Raw genomic sequence first — 25610 nt, 5'->3', positions numbered from 1 at the left:
ATGCAAGACCTAACTGCTCAGGTTAAGAGCGGTCTACTGCGGTTTCCAGAGACGACACTTCAGGCACTAGGGGAAGATGAGATAGCCCTAGATTCTGTGCTGTGCGGGAAGTTTTATAGAGGTGAGCATTTTCCTTTAAATATGGTCTTTATACCGAGTTATTCTTGCCTGGAGGTTACCTGAAGCATAGGGTCATAGTATCAACTGTGTCAGGTTGGTGCTGTTAAGATGCATCAGGTTGTGAGAGAACAAAATGGATGTTTTAAGGATTAAAAATGCTAATATTAAAACATTAGTACAGTTAGATGTTGAAATTACCACAACCTGCACCAATCTGGTGCTATTAAAATAATTTACTTAAACATACTGAGTCAGTGAGCCCGCCTCACTTTTTAATTCAATACAAGGCAGTTTTCGAAAAAGTAATAGTGCTGTTTGGGGCCGTATTTATTTGCACCAGCTCAAGCTCTATGACTGTCATAACAGCGCACGCAGAAGTAGTTCTTCTACAGTGTTACAGAGGCAAACACCCCTGCTTTTTCTTTTCTAAGCCTGAATAAAAAGAGAAGGAAGAGGGCAATGCTGTTAAGCGCCGCAGCCATGTTTCCAAAGTATTTAATAGGATGCAGATGAGTGCCCAGAGAGAGCTGCTGAAAGTGGCTAAGCCGATTAGGTAGTTGGCTTTCTAGGGGATCTGAAAGTAGAGCTGAGGGCCTGTCTGGATGACTAGGCTTCTGTTATGACCAGGTAGACTCTTATCTTCTGGACCGTAAACGCAGTAATTGAGCTAAGACTTCCTCTGAGCTTGAAGTAGTTCAGTGAAACAAAATGTGTTAAACTCTTTCTGTGATCAACACTTGTAAAAGGTTAAATTTACTCATGCGGTGCCCATTTTAAGGTAACTTCTTGCTGAAGTCCAAATCCCTGCCCAGAGTAGGCATGTGTCAAGTAAAATCGATAAACTAGAAATGAATTGATTTAGGTTTCTTATATTTGAAGTATGCTTTAGGACTTGTGTTCCTGTATGTATTTGGATCATTTCCAGCAAACCTAAGCCAAATGTGGTGTAAAGACTATAGATCAGGGTATTGTAATCTTTATCGCAAACAATGAAAATTCTTCAGTGCGGGAGTGACAAGTACAAATGCAAAACAATGAGATTGTCAATGTTAAGATGTATTGCTTGAGGATTTCAGCGAGTGATGTGAAATAACTGACCAGAATTAGGTAAGTCGGCCTTCCTCTGTTAGGTACTTGTATTGAAGGGAAGGGGCAGCGACTGTGACTTTGCAGTTGTTCTCCACCTTCTATTGGATATTGGCTTTAGTTGGCTTTCTTTTCTCTTACAGGGAGAAATGGGCTAGCATGGTTGGCGTGCGGCCCTCAACTTGAGGTGGTGAACTCTGTGACAGGAGAGTGGCGCTCTGCGTACCGTTTCCGTGGGATAAAAAAAGAACAGCCTCCCATTGTTCGTGTGGTAAAAGAGTTTTCCTGGCAGAAGAGGACTGGCCTATTGATTGGGTTGGAAGAAGCAGAGGGAAGTGTTCTCTGTCTGTATGACCTTGGAATATCAAGAGTGGTTAAAGCTGTTGTTCTTCCAGGAAGGGTATGTACTTTTTCATTGGAGAAGCAAAGCTTTTATGTTGTTAGGTCCTGCATAATCCTGTTTCAGGAAAAGCATTGGAGCGCCTCTTTGTAGAAGGTATTTTTTCCTACATTGCATTAACAACTGTCACTTCAGCGTATCCAGTCAAGAGAGCCTCAGCGTAAAATCTTGGGCTTAACGGTGTCATAATCTTTTGAGTTTACTGATAGTAAAACAAGTTTTCTGTTGTTATGGTAGAGCCCATAGTTACCTCATTCACCAGTTCCACAAAAAGGCATGGAAATGTACCTTTTTTTGGCCAGAGTGAAAAACAAAAAAACCCCTCCACCCCACTCCTTGAAGTGTCTGTAACATATTTTTCCGAAATGCTTAATTCCTGTCAGAAATACTGCCTTTGAAATATCCCAAACATCCATAGTTGTGCTGTAAATGACTTAGACACATTGCCATGAATCTCAGACTAGCAAGCAGGTGACTTTAGAGCAGAACCCATTTTTATCTTGGCTTAGGATAGGGAAAAAAGAGCCTTTAGTGATTTACCCAGCAGATTGTTGAAAGGTTGACTTTCAATCTGCAGTCCTTGAATCTCTGCTTATGGAATATTGCGTTTGTGTAGATGGGATACACTGGTGTAATGTTACTAAGTGTTTCTATCTTCTATAACCCATAAACTCAAGTGATGTAATGTCCCCTAGTCTCATTACCTTAATGTAAACAAGAATCAGTGCAAGTTAATAGAACATCAAGATGGACTATTTTGTTGTTATCATCTTAGAATCTGCAACAAATAAATACTTATTTCTTACTCAGCTTTCCATAATGTGATTTGGTTTGACTTGGCAGAATACAGGTGGAGTTGTGTGTTTGTTTGTAATGCTACAGTGCGAGTACTAGTAGTAAGCATTTGTATTGTGGTAATTTCTAAAGAGGTGAGTGGGGTTGGTGCTTCGCTGTGTTAGTTTACCTATCATCTTGATAAATCTTAGCATTTTAGCTGGAAAGACAACCTGCGTGTTGACATAAGTGTATAATCAATAAGCAAATCATGTTTGTGAAAAATGACGTAGCTTTGTTATGTTTTATTTCTTAAATCTAAGCAAGCTGGAAATAGGAAAAGGATTTAGTTTTGTCTTTCTTACTTAAGGCCCTTAAATGTGATAAAGTTACTTGCATATAACTGGTTTTCTGTGATTTCCTAGAATTAATTATTTCTAAGTAGGGAATGGAAATTGGTAAGCTGTAATAATAGAATGCACCGTTTAAGTTCAAGTTAATTCATTTAAATAACTGTAGGAAATCTAGTAAGTGGAAGGCACTTAACAGATTCTTGGACAGGTTTTGTTTGGGATTCTTTTTTCTTTCTTCTTGATGTAATGGGAAGCGATGCTCTGTTTCTAAGTCTTAAGATCCTGTCTTTACTTTCTTGTTTCTGATGTGCTAATCCTGGCTGCACTTTTGAATGATTTCTATTTAACTTGTCAAACAGCTTCAATACTCACTTGTAGTTTTCCTGTAGGTAACTGCTGTAGAACCCATAACTAATCACGGAGGAGCCAGTGTGAGCACTCGGCACCTACATCAGAGTCTGCGATGGCTCTTTGGAGTGGCAGCAGTGGCTACAGATGTTGGCCATCTGCTTCTGGTTGACCTTTGTTTGGATGATTTATCTTGCAATCAGAATGAAATAGAACCATCAGGTAAGCTTGCAGTTTTTAAACTTGAACTTAAAAATAAGCAAACTTGTGTCTTTTAAGTAAGCAATCTGCATCCCGCTTTGAAGACGCTAGTGTGCAGGCGTTTATGACTACTAGTTACGGGTGGCATTTTGACATCGTACAGTCCCGAACAGGTTAAAGATGGGAGTGGCTTAATACTCCTCCTAAAGCTATAAATGCCCCCCTCCCACCGAGATCCCTATGTCACTACGATTCTTGCCCCAGGAGGTGTGGGAATTTTACCATCTGATTCGATGCAACAGTCTGATAGGATGCTGTGTCAGAGGTGCCAAGAACATTCTTGGGAATGTCCTTCTGCTTCTGTGAATTGACTTGGGGCAAATGTTAGGCTTGTTTTTTCAGATAAATCCGCCTTACCACAAGTCATGCGTTGGGAGGAATGAAACCTCTAATTTGCGTATGCAGCTTGCATACACTCTTTTGGCTATACCAGCAGTGGCTTCAGGAGTTGATGTCACTTCAGATAGCCTCATCATGAGGCCCAAACTCCTGATTTACAAAGTCCAGGAAGATTTTGTCTCTGAAGGTTACAGTTTTACCTGGTTTTGAAATGTGAGTGAGAATGCCTGTCCAGTCAGAGGGTTCTTCTGTTCTTTGCGTACGTACAAAATGGAAATAGCAAAGAAAGTGTTGCATAAATAGGTATTTTGCCTGGGATGGTGGAATTAGATTATACATGTTGTCACGTCAGTGTTTAAAACGCAACCTAAATGGAATAACACATTCATTTATTGCCTGGTTTTGTGTGTGTAGATCTAGAAGTTGTCACTAGAATTCCTGCTGAAGTTCCGCAAAGAAGAGAAACTGCGACCAGAGAAGGGAGACATCTCTGTTTTCAATTACAAACCCCTTCAGGAACAGCCATATCAACCTTGTGCTACATAAGCAGAAGCAATCAGCTCGTCGTGGGTTTTTCAGATGGCTACCTGTCACTATGGAATATGAAAACTTTGAAGAGGGAGTAAGTAGGCCTTTATACTTGGCCATGTCTGGAGGTGCAGGGGTCTCAATCTTTTGCTTAAGGAAGCATGTGAATTTAAAGAGAAATTTTGAGTATAATCCTGGAATGTTCAGAAATAGCTCTTCTGAAAGAGCTGTTAAGTCATAGATGGATTAAGTGGACTGCCTTCTCCCCAATGGACGAAGGATTGTTTTCCTTATTGTGCCTGTGGATTGAGGATTTGTGGAAGGCATGTTTCTTTGGGTTATGTCAAGCAGTTAGGATGTGATGGAGCTGATTTCTATAAGACAGTTTGTTCTATCAGTAGTAGTCAGTGAAGCCAGGAAATGCATGTATCTTGATGAAACAACAGGTTTTAGAAACTGTTTTTCAGAACCAGCTACTGCAATTCAGGCATACATTGAAAGGCTGAAGTATCTCAATAATGTGATTTTGGTGACAGTATTCTTTAAAGTGTCCAAGATGAAACTAGTGAGACATGAAAAATCAATAACTGATCTGTGCCTGAAAAGATATTCTTTCCTGTGTTTCAGCCTTGACTGAAATAGGAGATTGACCATTCCAAGGCAACGATGTATGTGAATGAAAGTTGCCTTGGAACACCTGGGGATGAGAATAAGGGACCTGTAAATTTATAAGCAATAGAAAAATTAAGAGATTATTTTAAATCTGCCAAAGACCAACCTCACTTGAAATATTTGACCAAATTCAGATAGGGATTCACTTAAGTAAATCTGCAGTGATTCACCAGAAACTATTGGATGCATAAATAGACAGTGGAGGAATCTCTAAGTGGCAAGAATAGATTGAGAAGGTACAAATAAGGTTCAGAAGTCTGGAAGAAAAATGCTTGACATAGTCCAAGTAAAGAAACAGTATACTACGTCTGTTCAGCCCTGTTTAAAATTTGTTCAGAAGAACATTTGCTGTATTTGAAGCATATTGAAGTAGGCTACAACAGTAGGAACAGTCTTTTGCCTGGCAGCTGAAGTAATCATTAATGTTCCTCCTGCTCAGACAGAGGAGGACATAAACCCAGGTTATTGCATTTGATGGACAGTAATTTCCTCACCTCTTGACTGTTACTTAAAAAGTAGTCACTTCCTTAACTCACTTGAGACAGAAGTATGACCTTCTGTACTTTGAGGATAAGCATGTAAGGTGCTCTTTTCTCAGAAGATGCTTCTATCCTTCTACAAACAGTTAAGGCCAGTAGGCTCACCTTTTTTATTTTTTCTTTTTTTTTTTTTTGTGTTGTTTGTTTGTTTGTTTGAAACCTGTAGGCACCATGCTCAGCTTGAAGGAGGCCAGATTCCCGTCTATGCTGTTACTTTTCAAGAGCCTGAGAATGATCCTCGCAATCGTTGCTATTTGTGGGCTGTTCAGTCTACACAAGAAGAGTGAGTAAAAAAGTGAATTTTATTTTTTTTCTGGTATGTGTTCACCTGCAATTGATGCATGTATATTTGTTCTGTTTATTTAGCTGTGCAGGAGATTCTCTCAGGTACAGAAGGCATTAAGCTTACAATGCAATTTTTACGGGATTTAACAGGTGTGAAGAGGGACCTACTAGTTCCTGCCTTCTGAAAGAAGGCAAAGCAGCAGTGGCTAGTTTTTTCTGCTTGCATTCTTAAATGATTTCCTTTGTTTCTTGATGATTGCTTCACAATGTATTTAATGATTGCTTCACAATTTGTCTGTGGTCAAGAAGGCCAACAGCATCCTGGCTTGTATCGAAAACAGTGTGGCCAGCAGGACTAGGGGAAGTGATCGTTCCCCTGTACTCAGCTCTAGTGAGGCCACACCTCGAGTACTGTGTTCAGTTTTGGGCCCCTCACTGCAGGAAGGACATCGAGGTGCTGGAGTGTGTCCAGAGAAGGGCAACAAAGCTGGTGAAGGGTCTGGAGCAGAAGTCTTATGACTTGCTGAGGGAACAGGGGTTGTTTAGTCTGGAGAAGAGGAGGCTGAGAGGAGACCTTATCACTCTCTACAACTACCAGAGAGGAGGTTGTGGTGAGGTGGATGTTGGTCTCTTCTCCCAAGCAACAAGTGAGGACAAGAGGAAACGTCCTCAAATTGCTCCAGGGGAGGTTTAGAATGGATATTAGGAAAAATTTCTTCTCTGAAAGGGTGGTCAGACATTGGAACAGGCTCCCCAGAGAGGTGGTGAAGTCACCATCCCTGGAGGTGTTGAAAAAGTGTGTAGACATGGCACTTTGGGACGTGGTCTAGTAGACATGGTGGTGTTGGGTTGACAGTTGGACTTGATGATCCTAGAGGTCTTTTCCAACCTTAAAGATTCTATGATTCTATGATATTTGCACCATGGTATTTTAATACCATTAAACATAGTTGAGGCTGCAGATCTGGAGGAGTAAACATGCCGATCTAACTGCCTGCTGCCCCTAAAGGAGGGAGGTGCCAGCATTGCCCATTACCTGGTGCCAGGTGGAGCAGTCTCTGGAGCCTTTGTGAGCCAGTTCAGGTCACCTGGCAGAGAACAGTCACTGTGCAGCAGACGAGCCAATGGTTTCCTGCTGGTCCGATGAACCAAATGAGAATGTGGAAGGGTGCAGTGTTTGCAAGAGAGGGACCGGAACTTTGGTGGTAAGAGGAGAGAAAGAGATCTCTCTCTCTCCTTCAGCATCAGCGAGCTACTTAATCAGCTCAGCTGTTCATAGAGTTGCAATCTTTTTAAGTTTGACTTTAAAGCGGTTTTGATTGAGAACTCTTCACTGTGAAGAACTATTTCCAACATTTTTTAGTCCATACACCATATTAAATCTTTCAAATTGGTTAGCATTTGCCCCTGAAGCTGCTAGTGTCAACGTTTCCTCCTTTATGTTTTACCGACTAAATGTGACTGATCACCGTATTTTGGGAAATGGTGGTGTTCTTTTCAGCAAGAGCATGCCATTAAGAAAACCTCAGTCTAGATCTAATAAAATGATAATGAGGACTATAAAGCAGCTTTGTAATCAAATTTTTATAATTTATACCTTTTTCAGTGAAGGCGATGTTGTGAGTTTACATCTGTTACAGTTAGTGTTTGGTGACAGAAAACGCTTGGCATCAGGACAAGTCATGTATGAGGTAAGAGGTGCATGTATGTGGAAAGATGAAAAGAGCAATTTTCTTGAAGGGATTATCAGCTAAGTTGGCCAGGGTAATATTTACCCTCAAAATTCAGAGCCGACTAAAAATAAATAAATATTTTGATGAGTCATCTTGGGCATGGCCCATCTCTTTTCAAAGAGAGGCTTTCGATTTTTCTTATCTACTCTTCATGTATCTGCTATTTCCAAAGTTACTTGATAAAATAGAATGGACTGTCCATGCTTCTGAGCAAATTTTAGCATTTTTCTTTTTAGTAATGAAAGACGTGTTGGGTTTTTTTGATTATTACTTTTTTCTTGACAGTCTTGATAATTATTAGTAGCATTTCCTAGAACTGTTATGAGAAATTTTGGCTCTTCTCAAATTAGGTGAATTAGATGTATCCTGTGAGATCATATGAGAATGTGTTGTTTCATGCCAGCTCATTTTAGAGGTCTGAAAATTTGGGAAACTTGGGTAGAACGTGGTAGGATCAGGTTTTGGGTTGTATTTTGTTTGCTGGTGGGTTTTTGTTGGGTTTTCTCTGTGTGTATGTTTGGTTGGGTTTTTTGTTGTTGTTTTTTTTTGTTTGGGGTTTTTTTTTTTTTTTTTTTTTATTCTAGAGCTGCTATTTGTCCACAGTACACACAACTCATGTTCTGTGGCGGGCAGTTTGAACAAATGCTATTTTTGGAAAATGGTGGTATTAGATGTTCAACACAATCCTGCCAGGGTTTCTGTATATCTCAAAGTAGTTTGCTTACTCTGTAGTAATTTGTGATCCTAAACGCATTGTCCACGTGCATCCCATGTCCTGTTTTCCCCTATTGCTGTTGGCTGTGCTCGGTGAAGGAACCGAGGGATATTTCACCCATTAGTCTCCGACAAGATTAGAGGAGGAGCTGGTAAGAGCTTCATGGTTGAAATAAGGTTGTGAATCAGTGGGAAGTTCTCATAGTTACTAGAGGGATGCATGTTCACTCTAGTGGTGTGCCTAATACCCCTCAACAGAGCTTTAGCTGCTGTAATGCCAAGACTTTTCTAACTTCTTCAGTTCTGTAATTGACACGTGGAGCAAAGAGCTTTGCATACATATGTGTTGCATTATTTCAGATATCTCTCTGTAGATGTATATTTAGGCTTGTAAAGAAACCTTGATGTTGCAAGCAATTCTGCAAAATATGTTTAGACCTGAATAATGTTAGGGAAATACTAAATTCTGAAATTGAGCAAAGCCTTTACAGTCAAACTTACCCATTACAATCTGACACTTAGTTCTCTTGCACGTCAGAAGCAGTTTCTATTTGCCATCAGAAATATGTTCATGGGAAATATACAGTATAATATGCATATTTTCTTAGATATATACATTCTTTCATATTTAGGTATAATGTCTGTTTTTATCTCAAAATGACCTTTTCTCTCGTCTTTTATTTTTTTCCCCAGGGTTTGGAATACTGTGACGAAAGGTACAGTTTAGATCTCACGGGTGGAGTCTTTCCCAGGAGAGGGCAGACCAGCAATACTAAATTACTGAGCTGTCAAACTGTAGAAAAATTTTGCAACCACGTTGACAGAGAGGAAAGCGTTAATGAAGGTTTGTTCTGACATCCGTGTTTGGTTGTTCTAAAAGAAATGGGCTTGGAATCTAAGCAATGAGTGCTGTTCTGTACCCACAGTCTGAAAGTCTTAAATACCTGTATAGACTAGCTTGTTGGGCTTATTTAAAAAGAAAAATTGGGTGCTTAAGATACGTGGGGGGACTTTAAGGGAAAAAATAGCTCTTATTTTATGCTTGCTGACGTGCTATAGCAATGAATGGTGGGGTCATCTGTATAACGCTTGTCAGTCCTTTTATTCCTCCAACTGTCGTCTTTGAATGATAAGATCATTCTCTCCATTGCCTAGGAATGGTACCTGGTTGTTTTTTTTCCTGTTCAAACCTATGTCTGCCTCTGCATCCAGCTGGTGGCCGGTCACCAGTGGCGTTCCCCAAGGCACGGTACTGGGGGCAGTTCTGTTTAATATCTTTATCAAAGGTCTGGACGAGGGGATTGAGTACACTGTCAGTAGGTTTGTAGGTATTTAAAAGACGTGTAGACATGGTGCTTAGGGACATGGTTTTGTGGTGGACTTGGCAGTGTTAGGTTTGCGGTTGGACCTGATGATCTTAGGGGTCTTTTCCAACCGAAATGATTCTATGATCTGCCTGTCCATTGTTTCCTCTCTAAATCTAATAGGTTCCTACACCTACGAGTTCTTAAAGCAATAGCTTGTCTCTATGCAGAGTTGAAACACTCATGGTGTCTTTCATTGTCTTGCAATAGTTAGACAGACATCTCTGGGTTTACAGATCGAGTTATGCTCTGACCATACGTTTGAGCCTGCTGCAGTGATAAGTTTCTTAGCCTTTTGGATTGACTGCGGAATTCGCCATCCCTCTCTTCTTACTGCCCCTAACCGACGTCTGATGTTACAAAGAGGACGCTTGCAGGATCTCTCTGGGCTATTTCTCTTACCTTTGACTTAGTCCTGAAGCGGCAGCTTCCATCTCTTTTGTGATGCCATCCTCTGTCAACAGTGTGTCGAAATCCAATAAAAACGCCTTTGGATTGGGAGCACTGGAATATAACTTTGTGAATGCTTTATGTTAAAATCTGGTTTCCAATTGCCTGCTCTGTGTGTGCGATTTATTTCTTGAATGTGATCATTGCGTTCTTTCCTTCTGACTATGCGGGAAAGGAGCTATTCCTAAAACTTGTCATTGAGTCAAATCTGGAAATTAATAATACCAGCTGAGTGATACATGTGTATACGATACCTGTTTGTATGCTTTCTGAAAGTAGCAGTGTGCGTGTGTGTTCCTAGCATATTTTTGTTGCTAAACTCTTCGTCTAGCTAAATGTCTTGATCAACTCTTACTGTACGGAAAAGTCGCTTAGCTAATAATTGTGTATTTGATTTGGCTTAGAACTGACACAATGTGAACAAGAAAAAGGGGCAGTCTGACTCAGGTCTATCACAGAGAGTTTGCTATTCCATGATTTTTTTTAATTGTGCTTAGTAAGTGGTGTGTTTGATGAGTGATATAGCAGCATTAAGCCAAAATAGAAAGGTGTGTTTTAAAAATATCAGATATATCCTATTTTCTACCACTAAGGAACAACGTCATGTCTTTTTTTACAGTAATATCGCCTGACACCAGTGTATCCATCTTCAGTTGGCAAGTGAATACCTACGGTCAGGGAAAACCATCTACTTATTTGTGTGTATTTGACATTAATCGCTGGTATCACGCTCAAATGCCAGATTCGCTAAGGTAGTTTTTTGTTAAGTTGTTTTCAGTATGCCTAAAACAATTCCTTTGAATGTTGGCGTTTAGCTTATGGACTGGTTTTCTTTAAGGCCGGAAGAATTTCTTTATGATTGCCCCTATTTTGCAATGTGGTCACTGGATACTGTGATAAACATGACTTCTCCAAACCTCATTTTGGATATTCTGGTACGTGAGCGGAGTCTAAGTCGGGGAGCTCCTCCTTCTTATCCACCACCTGAGCAGTTTTTCCATCCAAGCACCTATAATTTTGGTAGGTATTTCGCTGCTTTTAATAGTGATAAGCTTAAACTGAGGTCAGATGCCATTTATTGGTTCTCCTGTTCATTGTCACTCCAAAACCAAACCAAACCACCCAACCCCCCACAAACCCAACTCTGGTTAGGTCGTACTAAGAAGGTGTTGAATATTGTGAAACGTAACTGAGAGTCTGCTGAGTGTTGGGTTTTGGTGCTTTTGTAATGTAGCCTGTGAAGTGGTGATGGTTATAAAATGAAATGGCTGTGATCTGAAGCTCAAAGCACAGCAACCGGATAGCACTAGAGATAACATTTCTACACGCAGTGATTGTTTTTTAAAAAAAAAAGTGTGTAAGTGATCTGAAGAAGAAAATGGGTACTCAGTTCCCTCTTTCCAGGTACTGCTATTTAAAAAATGTAAGCTGGTCAGAACATAAGTGTGAGAGTATGGAAGGTTGTCACACGTTCATTGTTCCTGCAGATGGTACGTGCTTGCTGAACTCCGGAGTTGTCCATATGACTTGCACCGGCTTCCAGAAGGAGGTGATCTTTTACTGTATCTTCTTTATTGAGAGTGTCGAGAGATGTAGCTTTCCTAAGTTTTCTATTGCACCGCTTTCCGCGTCAGAGACCCTTTTATGCTCCCCTTGCCCATCCGCAGGCACAATTGCAATGGTATCCTGCCAGTTTTAGGCAAATGGTAATGTTTTTGTTTGACTCTTGGGACTGTAAAACTACCATTGTCTCCTCTTGAAGCACGATGAGGGATTGTTGCTCTAGGAGCAAGAACAGAAGCCTTGTGGAAGTCGGGGAGGGAGAGCTGTTACTTCTTTATTACCCATCAGTCGAACTGCCTGCATAGTCCTGAGTTAGGGTTTTGATCCCTGATGAACTTGAAGGAGGGTTGACAGACTGGAGAAAATGCAAAATTATGTAAGTGTTTGAGAGGAAATGAAATGCTGTCTTAATCTGTAGTTTTTGACTGATGTTTCAGACCCTGAAGTTTTTAAAGAAATCCGGTCCTTCGATAAGTGAAGCCATTCATGATAGCTACAGGAGGTGTCTTGTAGCTGGCTTGCTGTCTCCAAGACTAGCTGATGTCCAGCCATCCAGTTTGAGTCAGGTGAGTGCATAGCAGGGAGTCCTGGGGGGAAGTGCATCCATCTTGTCTGACAGGGCTGTCGAAGCTACAAGACGTGATGATCTGATTGTCCTAATATTTGCAAGTTGCATTGAAAGGCAGGTGTTGACTTTAGTTAGCAGAAGTAATAGTCTTCTTAGATCCAAACTACTGAGTTTGACTGGGAGCAGCCCAAATAGATCTGTCGTTAGAGACCCATCTGTTAATTCTGTGCAACAGATACGCCCAAGGAGGTGTGCAATCAGTGCTGGTTGTGTGCAACATGAAGCATCTTTCCCTCAGAACAATCTGCATCCCCATCAGTTTCTCAGAGCATTAGGTTTGGTGCGGTAGCTGACGATGGGGGCATCGGACTTTGGATGTGAGCTGTTGCAAGCATCAGCTTGCTGCACTGTATGTGATCATTTGCCACGGGGTCACAGCCTCCTTCAGGTGCCTCCACCTGCTCCGGCATGGGGTTCTCCATGGGCTGCAGGTGGAATCTCTACACCCCCTCATCCTTCCTCCATGGGCTGCAGAGGGACAGCCTGCTTCACCATGGTCTTCACCACGGGCTGCAGGGGGATCTCTGCTCCGGCGCCTGGAGCACCTCCTGCCCCTCCTTCTGCACTGGCCTTTGTGTCTGCAGAGTTTCTTACATCTTCTCACTCCTCTCTCCGGCTGCAAAAGCTCTCTCTAACTTGCTTTTCTTCCCTTTTTAAATATGTTATCACAGAGGTGCTGATTGGCTTGGCCTTGGCCAGCGGCGGGTCCGTCTTGGAGCCGGCTGGCATTGGCTCTGTCAGACACAGGGGGAGGTTCTAGCAGCTTCTCACAGAAGCCACCCCTGTAGCCCCCCCCACTACCAAAACCTTGCCATGCAAACCCAATACAGACTGCCCTATGGCTGCTGCAACACCTTAATCACCTTTATCTCATGACACCTACTACCTTCTATCTTCTGTATCCCACCATAGTGACTTCACTCCCCTCTGTCATAGCTTTTCTATTTGCAGTGCACCAATCCTTCTCTCTCATCTGAAGAGGTTCATGAGAGATGGAGCCTTTATGATGAAGAGCCCATCTTGAGCCAGGAAGGATCTAAGCTAACTGATCAGCTAGCTAGTCATCCTACAGAGGAGCAATTAGTAGCAAAGGGAGAACAGCCTTCCCACTGCCCTCATCTTCCTGTCTACTGGATTCTTCACCAGACTTGTGGAAGTGTGTTATGGCAAATAACACTTCTGCACGGTGTGGTAGCTAAAATAAATTTCTTGGCAAGTTGACCTAGCCCATAGACTGTTTATTTTGCAAGCCTGATGTAGACTCTTACATTCAAATTAGATGTTCTGATGTCAACTCAGGTTTGGAAATAACGTGGGAAATCAAGAAATCTTTTAATAACCTTTGCTGAATTGTGATTATATCATTTAGAGACTTGTTATACACTTAGAAACCAACATTTACTGTTGGTGGTTCAGATATTCAAAGTATGTAAGATTCTCATTCTGTCTTGCCTGTGGTGTTTAGGAGGAGCAGTTGGAAGCAGTGTTGTCAGCTGCTGTCCAGACAGGTTCTTTAGAACTTCTGACTGGATGCCTTAAACGTCAGGCATCTGAAGGTAACACTTCTTATGTTGGTTTTATGATATATATTTTGTTTAGTTTGAAGGTGTTGATTCACTACTTTTCTGTTTTCTTTTTTTTAAAGGGCAGCCAAGTTCTGCTGCTAATTTACGGTTTGTTCTTGAGTGGACGTGGAACAAAGAGATCTATACAAAAGATGAGTTTGACCAAATGTGTGAGTACTAGCATAGTCATTCTGCAACCATAAAATCATTCCTTCTAATTGAGCTTATTCAGTAATCTGCTGGTATATGATATTGCACGTGGTTCTTTAAGGGCACTTTGAAACTCTGGAATTGCTCTGTAGGCTAATGATTTACTGTTTGTTCTTGAACAGGTGTTCCGCTCTTTGACGGCTCTTGCAACTTCATTGACCCACAGACTTTACAGTCTCTTCAGCACTGCCAGTTGCTTTTGAGCAACCTTAGCAGAGTCTTAAACTGTTTTCTAACTGAAAAAGGTTTGTAATGGTATTGCTAAATATTTGGTATGTCTTATTAAGATTTGGAATGATGCTTGGGATGTAATTGTGGAAACATGAGCTTTTGTTGGTTTTGATGATTGGAAGACAGATTTAGCTGGGAGAAGGGGCTTAAATGGGAGAAGTTGTGACTGCCACTTAATATGCATTGAGTTCAGGGAAATAGTTTGTTGTGAGGTTCGTGCAAGTGGGCAGCAGAGGAGGCGACATTCAGCAAGAAGCTACGTAGGCAACGGGGTTGAAATGACAGCAACTGAATGTGATAATGCTGAAAATGATTCTGTGTAGTTCTGGGCTAACAATTTATAATTGCATGCAAATATTGTATGGCAAATTGCTAAAAAAGATCAAGGAAGCATAAAGGAGTAACTTGTAAAGTATGTTACTGGAGTGTCTCTAGCTTTTTCTATTCCAAACCGTTCTTGGCATATTGAGGAAAACAAAAAGACTATGCCTGTGCTAGTATGCCTTTACCTGGCCTTTGCTATAGCAAAAATCTCTGCTGCGTGAAAAACGGATGTCTTACGAGTGTATTTTTGTTTTAACCTTTAGTGAATCTGGTTCTTTGTAGGGGCTGCTTTTTGTTTTGGTGGCGATTGTGTGTCTTTTCTTCAAGTAAGAGAGTGATAACGCAGTGAAAAATGCAAAGAGAAAAATTCCTACCCTGTAATTTGTATACTTTCTGTTTAGTATGATGAAGGGAGTTTTGTAAAAACGGAAGGAGTTGCGTAACAAAAATCCTCTTATGCCTTTTTTTCAGGCTTTGCAAACTTGACAAATAAGCGGATGGTAGCTAGCCTCATTTCTTTGTATGCCCAAGTGGTCATCTGGTTCTGTCGATCCAGTCTCCTTCCGGAGGGTTTAGGTAAGCATAAACTGTAATACATTTGCAACAAGGAGACCATCCAGTAAGCGATTCCTATGAAGGCATCCCTAGCCGTGCTTTTGCAGAAGTTTTGTCAATAACAAGTGGTGTTGGTGCAGTGGCAGCATGTGCTGAAGTTCTCTTGGGGAAATCTGAGATTTTACTGTTGTTTGTTGGTTTGGTTTTTTTTTTTTTTTTTTTCAAATACACAGTGTAGCATAATGCACCTAGTTTCTTTCCTGGATGTTTTTCTAGAAATAGCAATATTCGTCTGACCTCAAGGAGTTGCTTACGTCCACAGCTTGAAATACTTGGGATTTTAAAAAAATAGCTATTAAGCGACAAATAGTGGAATGCTGGTTTTTACAGTAAAAGCATTACCTGCATGTTTTGAACTTTTTATGTATTGCTTGAGGAAAAAATACACTTTGGAAATACTTCTTTATTTGGATGGATTATAAATTCTATTGTCAGCTCACATGACACGTTCAAAAACCCATTCCCTCTGAGAATTGGGGGGTTTTTTTGTAGTGAACTTCAGCTTACCCTACATGTTCTGAACGCTGCATCACCTGTAAACTCAAAATGGCACTTGAGGCAAGAGGGAATTGAGTCTTGTGCCATACGTGTCTTTTAGCAAGGGCAGAAATGGGTTTGGCTTCTTTCAGAGTTGGAGGCTTCTTGGTGCTTAGCTTGTACGACCGTGTGTGTCTTCAGTCAAAAATTTTAGTTTCAGAAAGTGATATTACTTCTTTAACTTGCTTTTACTTTATTGCCTGTAGATGATGATATGCATTTGTCTCGACCTTTCTACAATTATCCTCTGATTCAGAGCTACTATACTGGTCATCGACAGAAACTTGAGCGTTTATCAAGGTAGGCCTTACAGGGAAACTCTGGAAGACTTCCCCTGCCAATGTAGCTGCAGAAGTGAATGGCTGTTACATCAGGAGTTGTATTTGCTATGCTGAATGCGTTTGCCAGCAATACTCTTCACTTCAGTGATGCATGTGTTCTGTTGAACACAGAGGTTGCTTTCCTGTGTTAAAATGTTTCAGTATACCTCTGCTTAGTACCATTTGTTGGTACCATCATTTTTTGGGAGCAAACTTCATTCAGATTGGCTAATCTGTATAATTTGTTACTACTGAAAAAGATCACCTAGATTAGTCTAGGATCTGTCCTCTCCAGTTCAGCAAAGCACAGTGTCCACAAAACAATTGCTTTGGACACAGAGGAAAGCATGTTTTTTAAAAAAATCATCTCCCGTACTGACCAGTAATAGCTGGGAATCATTGTAGTGGCCTAAATCTCCTTTGTGCATTTGTGTCATTTGTGTACGTTGAGGACATTTGTGCCATTTACAAAGAGAGTCGGAGTTACGTGGAGTTGGCACACCCAGCACTCTGCTGGCTGTTGGACAGAAGTCACTTCCTAATGTAAGCTCTCTTTCCTGGACTGGCTCGCTAGCCTATGGGTGATATGCCTTGGATTAGACGACAATAGGTTTTTCTTTGGAAATTGTACCAAAACGTCCATTGTGTTGTCTCACCGCTGTGTATTGGGACACTCCAGTCTGCGGCATTAGATTTGCGTTAAAGAATATTCTTGGTATTTTGATCCTGCTACATGTCCTCAGTATGAGAGCGGTTGTTTTTGGCACTTAAAAAACGTTGTTTACGTTTGCTTTGTATTACAAGTAATACAAGAAAAAGGAAAACCTGAAAACTAAAATGTCATTGCAACTTTTCTCTTAAGAAGAGAGCTTTTAGGATTTCTATTTTGAAGTCGTTTCATGATTGAGTGTGAACTAATCTACATCTTCCATCTGACTCAGAAATTTCTTTGATGTGCATTTCAAGTGATAAGCATGCCTTTGTGTGGTACTTCCTTTGACTTGTGGGAGCTTTTTTTTTTGGTTGTTTTTGACTGGAGGAAATCTGTTACACTGAGAGGCTGGAATTAGCGTTTTACTCTGTGCAAATCCTTGCTACCTTTCGTTCCAGAGGAAAATGGGATTCTGACTGCTTGCTGATTGACGGAATGGTTTCCCAGTTAGGAGACCAAGTTGAGAAGTTGTGGCGGAGAGACAAAGGAGGGACTGGGAAATATCCCCCTGCTAGTTTACATGTGAGTGTCACGTTCACTGCAAACAACAACAAAACCTCAACAAAGCTCCACCCAAAAGCCAATGATTTAGGAAAGGCAAGAGTTTTAAGAAACCTCTTAATCACTTTTTCCTTTCAGGCACTGCTGGATCTCTATTTGCTAGAAAGCGTTGAAGAAAGCGACAAACATGCAATTGTATCCTTTCTAGTTATTTTTATTACACCTTCAGTATATGCACATAAATGTTCTTAAATGTTTGTCACCTACGTGTTTAAGAACATTTTTTAATTTTGTTGCTTCAAACGCGGTGGAAGTGAAAACATTTGGTTTACAATTAAATTGTAGACAGAAGCATTGTTTTAGTTCTTCGCACTCTGGCTTTTTAATGATTTCTTTTTAATGTTTTGTTGCAAAGTCTTTTCTGATGTGAGGAAACAGGTTTGCTAAGAAACGTTAAAGATAAAAAGCGCCCTTAGTTTTTCCTCAAAATTTAAACCCGGTTATTAATTTTTGTTAAGCACCCGTATCTGTAGGCAACGGCTGCTTCCTAGAATGATGCGCTACGACGTGCTGCTTCAGAGCAAAAGGGATTTCTAACAGTGGTTTACCGGTACCTGTTTTTTGCTGAAATCATCGATTTTCCAGCCCAACTAACAGTGCTTACTTTTGTTCTGTTACAAGTGAATAATAAACAGAGAGAAGGGAAAAGCCATTGGGCAGAAACTTGATTTTTAAGCTGCTGAAGTATACAGAATTGCTTTTGTCGTTTGTTGCCTAACTCGAGAGGGGAGCCCGGAGAGCAGGGGCTTTAAAAGCTGTTGTACCCCAGAGCTGTCTTATTAGAAGATGCCCCTAAGAAGGGATGTCAGAAAGAGAAAATGACACTACAGTGAGCGATCCACGTTGGTTTTAAATCCAGTCGTAATCATTCAGAGCTAAGTTGTATTGGAAGGACACCATAATTTGCATTGTTTTGTATACTCTGGAAATGAGGGGGGGGGGAAACCAGTGGTAGAATTTGTTTGCTTTCATAATTAAGCATTGGATGTTCAGATGTTCTGAATGTCCAGCTGGTAGCTCCACCGACTAAAGCGGGAGCCTGAGTTTAACACGGAAGTATTGGCATATCTAAAGTTAACCGCTTGGAATGCCTTGCAGAAACCAGAGAGTATTTCTTTCTGGTTATTTATTCAGAATGCAATTTTGTGCTTAGGACCTGACTATTATCTTCAGGTGCTAAGAGCTTAAAATGGCAAGACTAACGCATCAGCAAATTCTGCTTCCTACCATTTTTATATTCGCCTTTCCTGATGTTTTTCTAAATGTAATGTGATGACTGTTTGGTCTTGCAAATTTATTAGCCTTAATTCGATACTTGATATCAGACAATTTACTTGCTGCTAGACATCATGCACTCCTTTCCGAATAAAGCAGAAACTGCAATCGACTCCTTCCCAACTGCCTTTGCTATCCCTTGGGGTCTGGTTAAGCTTATTCAAGCTTTTTGGCTGCTAGATCACAACGATTATGAAGTAAGTGTGTCACAGTTTAGTTTGACATACACTGCAGTACAAAGCTATAATCTAGAAAATGATTTCTAAAATTGGTGCTTAACTAACAACAGGTGATAAAACACTAGGAGCATTTTTGTAGTACCGCTACGACATGTTCAGCAGTAAATGATGATTTGAAATTTTGTTTTACCTACTTTGACAGGAAATTGATTGAAACAAAGATGAAATCAACTTTAATAATGCTTGATATTTGAATTTTCAGCCGAGCAGTCGGGCACTTTCTCAAAAAAAGCAGTGGTTTAGGTACTTTAAATGTTACAACTGTGACCACAGCAGCAAGATTTGGGACGGAAGACTGCAAAAGGGACTTTTCAGCCTAATTCCTGTTGTTTCCAATGCTGAAGGTTGTTCTTTGTATAATCTGTTTGTCTGGGAGAATAACTTAGCATTTAGTAATGTATTTACAAAAAGTGGTGTTTGTATACAGAGATTTGGTTAACCTAGAAAAGTGTGAATTACTCCTTTGAAAACAGGCACTTTGTTCTGTATGGCTGATTTCTTAATTCTGCAAACACTTAAGAATTTTGGTTTACATGTCCCGTATCAAGTATTTCATTAGTTAGTCAGACAAGTTTCTTTCACACGCATTCACCCTTAGTTAAGAAACTGTTGAATTTTTTTTTTTTTTTTTTTGCATGCACGTTTGTGTGCGTGTGTATATATATCTATCTTAATAAGCGTGATCTCTAACTTCTACAGAACTCGCTGGCCCTGCTCCTTCACCCAGCTACGATCAAAACTGTGTCATGGCAACATACGAGAATTATTCAGTCCCTCATGTGCCAAGGGGAGCATAGGCAAGCCCTCCGGTACATCCAGATGATGAAGCCGCCAATGTCAAGCAGTACTGAAGTGCGACTTTTCCTCACTGTGTTGTTGTCCAATAGGTAATGAAATATATCCCACCATTTTGGCCTTCAAATATTGTAAATGTGGAGAACAAATAATACAAATCAATACAAATACAAATTTCCTTTGGACTTTGAATACAATAATTTTGGGCCATCTTTTTGGTTATAGTACTAATAGTCCTTTACATCTCAACAAAAATTAATTGCAGGTGCCTGGCAGAGGCTTGGGATCTGTTTCAGCAACATAAAACTACCTTAAACGTCGAAGAGCTGTTAAAACACATGTATGAAATCTGTCAGGAGATGGGACTAATGGAAGACTTACTGATGCTACCTTTCACCACCACTGAACAAGTAGGTCTGGACAAGAGACAAAAATCTTAATTGTCTCTTTGCAAAAAGAAGAGGCAGAATCATAACAGATTTTTGACATGTGTTATTTCTCATAGGAGTGTTTTGAGAAGTTTTTACAGACCAACGCTGGTGTTCAGAGTCATGAACAGCTTCTAGTCCACCGTCTGCAGAGTCCCAACTATATCCCAGCACTACAGTTGAATCAGTCAATGAAGGTTAATCTTATGGTAAGCATAAAAGTTGTGTCAAGTGTGCAAGTTTCTGTTAGGTGTTACTAGCCAGTTTTGATAGTACTCAAACATCCAGCTTTGGTTTTTTACCCCTTTCTTTGAAATACTAGGAATAAGTTTCTATACCTCAAGTTACGACTGAACCTGAAAGTTAAACAAAATACTTCACCACTCCCAAGCTACTCTGTGAAGTTACAGACCACTGTTGCCTCCACTTAAAATAGTTTGTTTGCACCTGAGGAATAAATATATCTCTCTTCTGTCACCAGTCTTAATCATTCTTTTATTCAGATACATATGCTATGTATGGTTTAGATTATTGAAAGTTGTTTGTGTCACTCCTTTTTGTGGAACAAAGAGTATGTGGGATGTCATCTCTTGTATCTTGCACGCAACTTCATTTTCCTAGCTGAGAGTAGTCTGGATGCCAGTCCACAGGTAAAATTTGCCTGGTGGTTTGTTTATTGGCTTTTTTTTTTTATTTCCTCAAGGTATAGTGTGAGCTCTACAGTTCCACAGCTTCCATTTTACCATCTTTATGACAGAAATTCTTATCTATCTTCTATTTCTTAAAATAGCCAGCTTAAATTTTGTCTTCTCTGAGCTTCTGTTACGGATCTGTCATGCGTTTGCTGTTGTCCTGAACCATAGTTTTCCAGTGAATGAAACTTATAAGGTGGTTTTGGAAGTTGTAGGTCCTGCATTTGAAAACTTTCATCCAGCCGGAAGGTGTGTGTAGGTAGCTTTTTCTTACTCGTCGTAACATCCACATCATTTTGTAGTTTGCAGTTGCCCTGTACATTCCGTCATCTAGGTCTTTGGTGTTTCAGGAAAAACAAGGGAAAGCCTGCGATTTTGTAGGCCATTTGAAAATTGCAGGTGATAACAAGTAGATGAGAAGGGTTTTACCTTAAAGCTGCAGGTTCTGTTGTTATTCTAGTCTTCCTTCCGCTTGGCTAAAAATACCACGTGAAATTGGTGTGTGCTGATGGGTAGAACTTGCTGCTGTTCTGTGCAGTGGATGATGCATTTTACTGTACCTGTAGAGGGAACGTATTCACTACTTAGAAACAGCACAGCTAGTGCTGTGCAGTGAACTTCTTGTAATCAGTTAACTTTTTTTGCTTTATGCTTTTCATTCATCAGAATGATTGTGATCTTCACTTGAGGGAAAGAGCAGTTGCCAGAAATTCAATATTAAACCGATGTGGCAAGATCCTTCCTAGAGTTCAAAGGAAGCTGGCTGCAGAGAGAGCCAAGCCTTACCATTTGCCTTCATCCATCTTAAGAGGAGGTAATTTTTAGGGGATGAATGAAATGGACAGCTAACCATCACTTGGGTTACACAAGACTGATATTTGTTCCTTCTTGCTTTACAGGCTCAAGACCAAAGCCATTATCAACAGTAACAAAGCAAGCTAATGCAGGAAATGTGCATACAAGAGCAACTTTCAGCAGTAATGCATTGTCCAAAATTGGAGAAGTCTGGGTAGGAGATGAGCAGAAAACCAGTTTCTCACAACGTGATAGGTAAGCAGCCTTTCGACAAAGTTTGGCCTCGAGCTACATGTTTGGAGAGAGAGAGAGAGAGGAATTGGGTTGAATTATGTTAGTGTTTTGGAGGGAAGGTGCACCTGAATAAAGCTTTGTTCGGCTTATTTGCACACACAAGATGTAACAGTTAAGAACAAATTCATCATGAGCAATATTTGGACGGAGAGTTTTTGTCCTCTGATAATCCTATTTCTACAAACACATATCTTTACATTACGGTGAATGTGTTTACGGAATTTAAGATAGCTGAAACTAAAACTATGATTGCCGTCAAGCTATTGGTGTACAGATTTTGAAAGACTTGATTGTGCGATCAAATAGCAATCTTGTACCACTTCCTGCCCAGTTTCTGCCTCGTTTCTGCCTGTTTTACATAAAAACAGGCAGAATTATAAAGAGCAGGAGAGAGGCTAGTAGTTGTCAGATGTTATGGTCAAATAAACTTGAATTCTGGTATGTTTGGACTTCGGGGCAATGAAACTCAGTTCCATTTTTCCTTTTAATTCTAGTCCTAGAGCTGCAGAGCCACCAGTCATAACATGTCCTCTCCCTGATGCAGAATTGCCTGATGCATTTGTTGGGACACCAGTTTCAAAATTTTCACGAAAATGTTCCAGGTATAGTAGATCTACAGAATGAATATTTCAAAAAGCTGTTGCTTCTCACATATATGTGTATATATATAAGTATGGGTGTGCATATGTATATGTGTGTATAAACTGTGTTTGTCAAGTGTTCTGTTTGCATTTAGTTTTGTATCTGTTACAGAAAAGGTCAACTTAGGGACACAACAAAGTGGAGGATTTGAAGTGGTCCCAGCATTGAAATGTAGATGAGTTTTCTTCTGACATGAGAATTAGAGCACTTGTGCAACTTAAAATTGGATTACTCTTGCCTCAGAGGCAGTGATTTAGGAAATGAAGTAGGAAATGTAAAGAAATAATTAAAAAGAGAAGAAAATGCCTGTAACTTGTTCATGGGCCTGATACATCACCCCAACATTGAGGGTTCACCCCTATCTCTTGTTCATTGAATGTTTTTATTACGTATCACCTCAGATTTCTTGAATGCAGCGTGATTTATTTTTTTCATTGATGTATGTATTTTCTTATTTTAAATTGTGTGTCTTAACAGATTGCTGGATTTGGTGGTTCGTCCTGTTCCTTCGTGTTCTGGAGCGCAGGGTGGTGGCTGGCAGTCACCATGCAGAGCTTCCTCTTCATTCATGGCATCCAGCCCATTGAAATCAAATATGCATGGTTCTATCTCACAAAATAATTTTTCCAGAGCATCAGAACTGAACTTACTAGAGACTCCTCTTGTGGTTAAGGTTTGTATTTTAAAAAAGCCAGTAACAACCAACCAGCCCAAAAGCCTGTAAACTCTGTTTAAGATGAAACCACCAAAGTATTTAACACAAACACTCTTGGATTCAAACTGTGGCATATTTGCAGTATGTGTGTGGTTATTGTATATACGGTCCTTTTGGAAGCAGTACGTTGGGACCAGACTTGAAGAGGGAAAGTTAAGTTCTAATTTAATTGCAGCATGCATGTTGTCCCACAGCTTTGTGAAATAAGCTTGTTTTTATTGCATGGAACAAAGTAAATCAAAATTGGACTTTTAAATATACTAAAATACTATTAAAAAAAAAAGAAGCTAAAAACTTAAAAAGCCTGTTTTTTGCAAAGAATCATAGAATCACAGAATGGTTTGGGTTGGAAGGGACCTGAAAGACCATCTAGTTCCAACCCCCCTGCCATGGCCAGGGACACTATCCAGTAGACCATGTTGCCCAAAGCCCCATCCAACCTGGCCTTAAACACTTTTTTTATCATTAAGGTTTTCATACCTCTGGAAAAAGAGCTGTGCAGAGGCAAATCGTGGTCCTCTCTGCTGGTACAAACTCTATTCCTAATTTTAACTAATACGTTTGACAAGTGCATTCTACTGTTTTGATGATTTAACTGGTATTAAATTGAATGTTTTTATTTGTTTTCATAGAAAGCTGAAGTTTTGGCCACATCTGGTCCTGCTTTTCCTGGGTTTACCCCTCAGTCTATTCTCAAATCCAGTCTCCGGACCACACCCCTAGCAACTCCCTCTGCATCTCCAGGGCGATCAGTTTCTCCTCCTCTACGAGCAAAGGAACCTAGAATATCTTTCAGGGAAGAGAACTCGAATGCAAAATGGACTGTTGGGGTAAGCTGGGCTGTAGTTAGTGATTGTTACAGTTAAAGGCTTTATAGACTGTGATCTGGTTGAGACTTTTGTAAAGTTTGCCAGAATTCTTTACATTGGGAACTGGAATTGCAAATCAGAATGGCAGACTTGAATTTGGTCAAAAAAGGCTGTGTCAGACCTTGTGTAACATCACGTGCCTGCAGAGGAACGTGCTCCTAATAAATGCCAGTGACCTTGGTGGGTTTTACTCAGGTGCTGTTAGGGGCTGTGATTGTTCAAACTGCTAGTTCAGCTTCCCGCTATACCTTTTCAAAGGGTCCTATGTCCTCTAGCCCCAGAGTTCTTGGTTTTGCTTCTTGCCTTGCACCAGGGATAGCATTCGTAGAGTTGTCAAATGAAGTTGGTCCATCTGAAAGTTTCCCCCTTCTACTCCTCCTTTTGGTACAATAATTTTGAGATGGAAGGTGGGGGATGGTTTGCAGAGAGAAACTGTAACGCATTTGGAAATAACTTTCAGGACTTCTTCATGAAAGAAACATTCAGTTGTATTCTGTAGAAGTGTAAGAACTTGTTCATCTTTGTTGCCTTAACTTAGGAGCTTCCAACTAAAGAGGAAGAGGATACCAAATCCATAGAGTCTGTGGGAAAGCAAAAACTGAAGAGAAGTAGAACGGCAAAATCAAAAGTGAAGCAAGCAAGCAAGTATGAAATTATTTTTGAACGCTTATTCGCATTCCTTTACTGTGGCAGTGATTCAGCTGTAGAGCCACCTAACGTCCTCTCTCTCGCTTGGCTGCGCAGTTCTGCTCTGGCTTTACGAGCGCGTCCAGCTGGCCGGTCTAATGGGCACCTTTTTCCTCACTGAACGGTTTAGTTCTCTAATGGAAACAGAAGAGGGAGGGGATAGAAAAGGGCAAGTGGACACTACTCTTTGCAACGATGGCGTGCTCTTAAATTGTCTTATTCCACCTTATGACACCACACTCTTGCAAACTGTAGCTCCCTGTACAAGGCAGGAGGGGGTCAGACAAGGAGTAAAGAGAACTACTAATTTCTGGACGTGTTTTCCGGTTCCTTCTGCAAAGCTGTTTTTTTGAGGGCATTTGCCTCTTAAAAGCTGGGGTGGGAGGCTGGCTCTGAAAGCTGATACGCATAGGGACTGAGAATGCTTGGGACAACATTCTGGTAAGGAGTGAAAGCAAAACACAGCTTATTTATGTACCTCTTCTGCGTTGATCCTATCTACAAAGAAGCCCATAAATAATTCTTTGGCATTGATTTTGTAATTCCATGATATTTTTTTTCCTCTTTCACTTCAGAGCCACCAGAAAAGAAGTTTCTTTTTCACCTCCGCCAGTGAAAAGAAAATTCATCTCTCCTTTTGCAAGTCCAGTGGATGGAACAAAAAGCAAACAGAAAGAGACCGCAGATGCGGCAGAGAGAACTCTACGAAAGCACAAAAAACCACTGTCAAATTCAACATATTGTATTACAAGAACATGCCCAGTGTGCCAATAAGGCCATAGATAACAAAATAGTTTAATCCTCCATTAAATCTTCCTCTCGGAAGACTACTCTTAGGATTGTTAGTACAATAAATTTATTTGCTGCAATTTCATCAGTTCCTATGTAATTAATAATAAATAGCTTAGTTGTTGATTTCTGGTGGGGAAAACACAAGCTACAGGCAG

General features: G+C 40.4%; 1 protein-coding gene across 1 annotated transcript; it reads left to right on the top strand.

Moving 5' to 3' along the window:
• Positions 1–21715, top strand: LOC129205413 (protein ELYS-like). Its single transcript, XM_054822915.1, has 24 exons — positions 1–121; positions 1350–1606; positions 3123–3303; positions 4096–4303; positions 5587–5703; positions 7312–7396; positions 8846–8996; positions 10586–10718; positions 10805–10986; positions 11454–11515; positions 11967–12095; positions 13623–13713; positions 13803–13892; positions 14055–14177; positions 14959–15063; positions 15846–15939; positions 17070–17193; positions 17311–17367; positions 18558–18704; positions 19446–19633; positions 19807–19951; positions 20047–20178; positions 21328–21475; positions 21561–21715. Exons 1-24 carry the CDS (start codon positions 1–3, stop codon positions 21713–21715), a joined length of 3225 nt encoding a protein of 1074 aa, XP_054678890.1.
• Positions 21716–25610: the final 3895 nt, after the last annotated feature.

This window comes from Grus americana, chromosome 3 (genome assembly GCF_028858705.1).
Source record: "Grus americana isolate bGruAme1 chromosome 3, bGruAme1.mat, whole genome shotgun sequence".
Classification (NCBI taxonomy): domain Eukaryota; kingdom Metazoa; phylum Chordata; class Aves; order Gruiformes; family Gruidae; genus Grus; species Grus americana.
The sequence above is the reverse complement of the archived record's forward strand: the minus strand, read 5'-3'. Positions and strand labels throughout refer to the sequence as shown.

What these genes read in the sequence shown, in the direction of transcription:
- LOC129205413 (XM_054822915.1), top strand. Translation starts at nt 1, where the DNA reads ATGCAAGACCTAACTGCTCAGGTTAAGAGCGGTCTACTGCGGTTTCCA. An exon ending in ATGAAAACTTTGAAGAGGGA is followed by an intron (nt 4,304 to 5,586) that starts GTAAGTAGGCCT and finishes TGAAACCTGTAG; the next exon opens with GCACCATGCTCAGCTTGAAG. An exon ending in AGAGGAAAGCGTTAATGAAG is followed by an intron (nt 8,997 to 10,585) that starts GTTTGTTCTGAC and finishes CTTTTTTTACAG; the next exon opens with TAATATCGCCTGACACCAGT.